Source organism: Galeopterus variegatus, unplaced genomic scaffold (genome assembly GCF_000696425.1).
Source record: "Galeopterus variegatus unplaced genomic scaffold, G_variegatus-3.0.2 Scaffold865, whole genome shotgun sequence".
Classification (NCBI taxonomy): domain Eukaryota; kingdom Metazoa; phylum Chordata; class Mammalia; order Dermoptera; family Cynocephalidae; genus Galeopterus; species Galeopterus variegatus.
The window spans coordinates 500,901-506,336 of NW_007726976.1; the positions used below are offsets into that span (position 1 = coordinate 500,901).

The 5,436-nt window shown below is 52.7% G+C and overlaps 1 protein-coding gene across 1 annotated transcript in view; it reads left to right on the top strand.

Moving 5' to 3' along the window:
• The window catches only part of LOC103590720 (VPS10 domain-containing receptor SorCS2-like), a gene marked incomplete at its 3' end in the record, with an annotated part of 448,076 nt that extends 445,232 nt beyond the window's left edge, over nucleotides 1–2,844 (top strand). The window contains exon 7 of the mRNA XM_008573022.1: nucleotides 2,780–2,844. Coding sequence (XP_008571244.1) covers nucleotides 2,780–2,844 — 65 coding nt within the window. The remainder of the gene's footprint in view (nucleotides 1–2,779) is intronic.
• Nucleotides 2,845–5,436: the final 2,592 nt, after the last annotated feature.

Here is a 5,436-nt window from a genome sequence, read left to right on the forward strand (position 1 = left end):
AAAAAAAAAAAAAAAAAAAAAAAAAAAAACACTTAATAGACACCTATTATGTGCCGTGTACACATTCTCTGTGGTCAGAAGGACTGTAGCCTCCTAACGAACCGGTTTCTGCCCACTCCTGGAGGAAGATTCATTCTCACACCACAGGGATGAGAAAGAGCCTCTTCCCATCCCTGCCCATGTCCCCTGCCTGTGTGGTGAGATGCTGCCCAGTAAGAGACTCTGCCTCCTGAACCCTCATGTGACCAATTGGCATGGCTTTTTGCCAACCTGGGTTCTAAAAAATTTGAGCCTGGGACAAATGTTCACAGATCTTTACCAGACTGTGAGACTACTGACAGCAGGAATCTATTGAGTGCATCTTTGCATTTCCAGCCCCAGCTCAGGTCTGGCACGTAGCAGGTGCTCAGTAAATGAATGAATGGATGCATGCATACGTGGATGGATGGATGGTGGGTGGATGGGGGATGGATGGATGGCAGATGGATGTATGTATGGGTGGGTGGATGGTGGGTGGATGGATGGGTAGATGGATGGGTGGGTGGATGGTGGGTGGATGGATGGGTAGATGGATGGGTCGGTGGATGGTGAATGGATGGGTGGGTGGGGGGATGGGTAGGTGGATGGCTGATGGAAGAATGGATAGACAGGTGGATGGTGGACAGGTCAGGTAGTTATTTTTTTATGGCCTCCTGCTAGCCTGTGTTTCCTACAAGGCAGAGGCTGTGTCTTGTTCATCTCTGAGTCCTCAGCCCTTGGCCAATAGTGAGTACTCTGCGGATTTCTATTGAGCATGCACAGTAGGTTGACATGGACATAGCCTAGGACAGGTGGCACTCAGCACAGTGAATGGGGCTCCAGTGGTGGGCAGCACTGGAGTGAATGGGTGGTTGGTGAATTTCCCTCGTTGGTGAGCATTTCAGACTTGTTAACCCTGAGCATCTGTCCTTGCCCTGTTGTTACTGGCTCTTGAGTGCTGAGAGTGGAGGTGCTGCATAAATCCAAGGCAGAGTTGGTGCACCGTAATATGGGAACAGCCAGATGAGCATGTCCAAGAGGGTAATAGGGGGTTTCTACCTCTGGCCAGCCCCGTATGTGGTGAACATGATCCTCACATACATTCTTGGGAAGTGGAGCCTATGAGAGGCAGGGGAGAACTTGGGACAGAGGGGCAGGGAAGAAGCAGGTCCCAGCTGAGACCACCCGACTGGATGGCAGGGCAGCTGAGACACCGACTCTCCCCACCCACTGTTCCTTGGTGGCATCATTTCCATGTACTGTACTATGCACAGCCAGAAAGGCGACCCGTGTGATGAAGGGACGTCGGTTTGGGAATGGCAGGACTTGCATTGCAGATCTTTGGTCTGTTCACTGTATGACCTTGGATATGTGTTTTCACCTCTCTGGGCCTTGGTTTCCTCATCTGTAAAATGGGTGTAACCAAACCACTTGGGGTTATTCTGCACTAAGTGAGCTGGGGCAACCAGAGCCCCTGAGATGTTGCCTTCACCTGAGTACCTGCCACTAAACTAGCTATTGAATGGTCCAGGCATGGGCTGTGTGTGGTACAGACTCCAAGGACCTGCCCCTGTCCCCAGGAGGCAAGCTCTTCTCCCTCCCTCTTTGTTTCTCTCTCTCCCCCGGTCAAGGAGGAGCTGTCTGGGAGGGTAGAAGGTGACTCCAGCCCACAGGGCAGGGAGAGGGGAGCTGAGTCAGTAGGGGAGGGGCTCTGGTGGGTAGAGACAGAGCAGGAGCATGGCCACCGGCCTCAGCCACTCTGTCTCATTTATCTCCGTCCCCGCAGCCTGGGGCGGGCCTGGCACATAATAGGTCCCACTTAGCTCTTGGAGACGTCTGTGGAACTTGTCCAGGTGGCAGGATTGCCCCTCCCCCATTTCCATCACTGCTTCTCTAAAACCGGGACCACCTGCTACTTGAAGGCAGGGTCACCAGGGCACAGGCCTCTGGATCGGTGGCTGGTGGCACTGGGAGGAGGATTGGCCACACACAGGGCAGTGTGCAGGGTCTGAGAAGATCATGAGTTTTGGGGTCAGGCAGACCTGGGCAGGAGCCTTGGGTAAGTCTCAGATCCTCCTGGCCTCGGTGGGTCACCTGCAACATGCCAGTGGGGTGCTTGCCTGGCAACACATGGCCCAAGCCAGCCTGGTGCAAGCTGTCGAGTGAGGTGGTGGGAGGTGGCTCCTTTCACCAGAGCCTTTGCCCCATGGAAGGACTCAGGCAAGTCCCTGGGGGAGCACTTGGGCAGGGTCAATGTGGGGAGTGGGATCTTCCTGAGAGCACATGATTGGTGGTGAGGCCAGTGAGCAATGGGATGAAGGGCCCAGGCAATGGCTTGACTTGGATGCCCACCAGAGTCCCAGTCAGCCACTTATAGCTGTGTGACTTCAGGCAAGTCACTTTGCTCCTCGAGCCTCAGTTTCCTCATTTGCAAAATTAGGGTGGTGGTCCCAGGCCTGCCTGCTCCCTGAGATCATTTCAGTGATCAAAACAACAAAAAAACCCAACAGCAACACGACGTGAGAGTCTTTTGTGAAGCAGAGGGTCTTCTATAAACAGTGCTAGGAAGGGCAGAGGGCCACCCCCGACCCCCTGGGCTCCCTCAAAGAAGAAGCAGGGGCTATGTCTTCCCCCAGGGTCAGGGGACTCTCATGTGTCCTCTGGACCACAGAGCAAGAGTGGCCTCAGATGTGGGGGGGGAGCTGAGGTGGAAGGGCATGGTGACTCCTTCCTGACACCGACCGGGGCTGTTCTCTTCCAGGGCTGTGTCCGGGGTGGATGCTGAACCAGACTTGGTCCACGTGGAAGCCCAGGACCTCAGTGGAGGTAAGCTGGGGGTGCAGCCACCAGGTGTCCCTGCATCTTCTTGCCCACCTCCAGGCTCAGCGGTGACCGTGTTCAGTCCCTCTTCCTCCATGCGCACCCTGCACAGCCGACCTTGCTGTATTTTGTATGATGTGGCATAATTTTAAATGCGCTTGTTTTCCAGCTGGGGATAAATTGAAGTCAAGGAGCTCCGCTCCAGTGGAAAAGTCTATTAAGAGGGCAATTTGTTCTGGCCCCTGAGCACTGAGTGTTTCCCGCTCTCCCAGCCCCCACCCCAGCGCTTGCTGACGGCTGAGGAGGGGTGGGGCCTGTGTGGCTCCTCCAGTGGGGCAGGCGCTTGGCCACCCCAATCTAGCTGGCTTCATGCCATGGAGAGCCCACGGGCCTCACGTGCCATGAGGCAGGTCCTCGGTGCTCCTGAGGAAGGAATTGGCGGCAGAACCATGGAATGTTCTGGAGCATCAGAGCTGGAAGGACCCACAGATTGTACTTTCATTCCACAGACACTTGTAGTCCCCTGTGTACCATTCTGACCCTGCCAGGGACACAGAGATGAGCTGGACAAACCCCTGCCCCTGGCCTGGTGGGGAGACAGTACAGACTCAATCCTGTACAAGCAGTAGGACCCCGAGTGTAGTGGGGGAGGGGGAGGGAGGCTGTGACCAGGTGCCAGTCACTAGTCCAAACACATTTAAATACTGTGCCAGGTTCGTGCTCCTCCCGCTGGGACTCTCCTCAGGCGGTGACCTCCGCACACTGTCTTTGATGAGCAGGGGTGCTGAGGATGCAGGGCAGCAGAGCTCCTGTGCAGAGTGCACTCCCTGGGGACAGAGCAGTGCCAGGGAACATCAAGTCCTGGCTAAGAGCAGAAATGCTGGCATCTGCTCCTAGCCTGCCACTGGCCAACAGCATGACCCTGGGCAGTAACCTCCGTCCCCTCACCTGTAAAACAGAAATAATGACAACAAATGAGTCAATACCATGCAGTGCTCCACACCAGGTTGTCACACGTTGACACTGACACTGGGGGATGGCCATTTACCATTTCCCAATCCTTAGCTCTTAGCCAGGTCCTGCCACACTGTGGGCAGGTGCGGTAGCTGGTATTGTCTCCATTTTAATAACCAGGAGAACAAAGTCCAGAGAGGGTCTAGATTTGTCTGAGGTCACAGGGTCACAGGAGGGTACACCCCAGCTCTGCCATCCTCTCCTCACACCCCCTGAGGCCTTCACCAAATCCCAAAATATCCCAGGCCTTTCACAGGGTGGCATAGCAGTACTGGATGCAGTTGAGGGTGGTTGTCTTTCATGACATCCCAGCCTCTCACCAGGAGGAAGGAAAGGCCCAAATCCTAAATCGAGGGCATCCATCTTGACCACAGAAATCGGCAAGTGCTGTAAGTCAGGGCACAGTGACAGCCCAGCCATGGTGGAAAGAGTGAAAGAGTGAAGAAGCGAATGAGTGACACAGCAAAGAGGACTGGGTGAGTGAATGAGTGAGTGACTGAGTGACTGAGTGACTGAGTGTGTGACTGAGTGAGTGGGTGAAGGGGTGAGTGAGTGAGTGAGTGAATGAGTGAATGAGTGAGTGAGTGAGTGAATGAGTGAGTGAGTGAGTGAATGAGTGAATGAGTGAGTGAGTGAATGAGTGAACAAATGAGTGAGTGAATGAGTGAATGAGTGAGTGAGTGAATGAGTGAACAAATGAGTGAGTGAATGAGTGAATGAATGAGTGAACGAATGAGTGAGTGAGTGAATGAGTGGGTGAGTGAGTGAGTGAGTGAGTGAGTGAATGAGTGGGTGAGTGAGTGAGTGAGTGAATGAGTGAATGAGTGAATGAGTGAGTGAGTGAGTGAGTGAATGAGTGAATGAGTGAGTGAGTGAGTGAGTGAATGAGTGAATGAGTGAGTGAGTGAGTGAGTGAATGAGTGAATGAGTGAGTGAGTGAGTGAGTGAATGAGTGAATGAGTGAGTGAGTGAGTGAGTGAATGAGTGAATGAGTGAGTGAGTGAGTGAGTGAATGAGTGAATGAGTGAGTGAGTGAGTGAGTGAATGAGTGAATGAGTGAGTGAGTGAGTGAGTGAATGAGTGAATGAGTGAGTGAGTGAGTGAGTGAATGAGTGAATGAGTGAGTGAGTGAGTGAGTGAATGAGTGAATGAGTGAGTGAGTGAGTGAGTGAATGAGTGAATGAGTGAGTGAGTGAGTGAGTGAATGAGTGAATGAGTGAGTGAGTGAGTGAGTGAATGAGTGAATGAGTGAGTGAGTGAGTGAGTGAATGAGTGAATGAGTGAGTGAGTGAGTGAGTGAATGAGTGAATGAGTGAGTGAGTGAGTGAGTGAATGAGTGAATGAGTGAGTGAGTGAGTGAGTGAATGAGTGAATGAGTGAGTGAGTGAGTGAGTGAATGAGTGAATGAGTGAGTGAGTGAGTGAGTGAATGAGTGAATGAGTGAGTGAGTGAGTGAGTGAATGAGTGAATGAGTGAATGAGTGAGTGAGTGAGTGAGTGAGGGAATGAGTGAGTGAGTGAATGAATGAGTGAGTGAATGAGTGAATGAGTGAGTGAGTGAATGAGTGAACAAATGAGTGAGTGA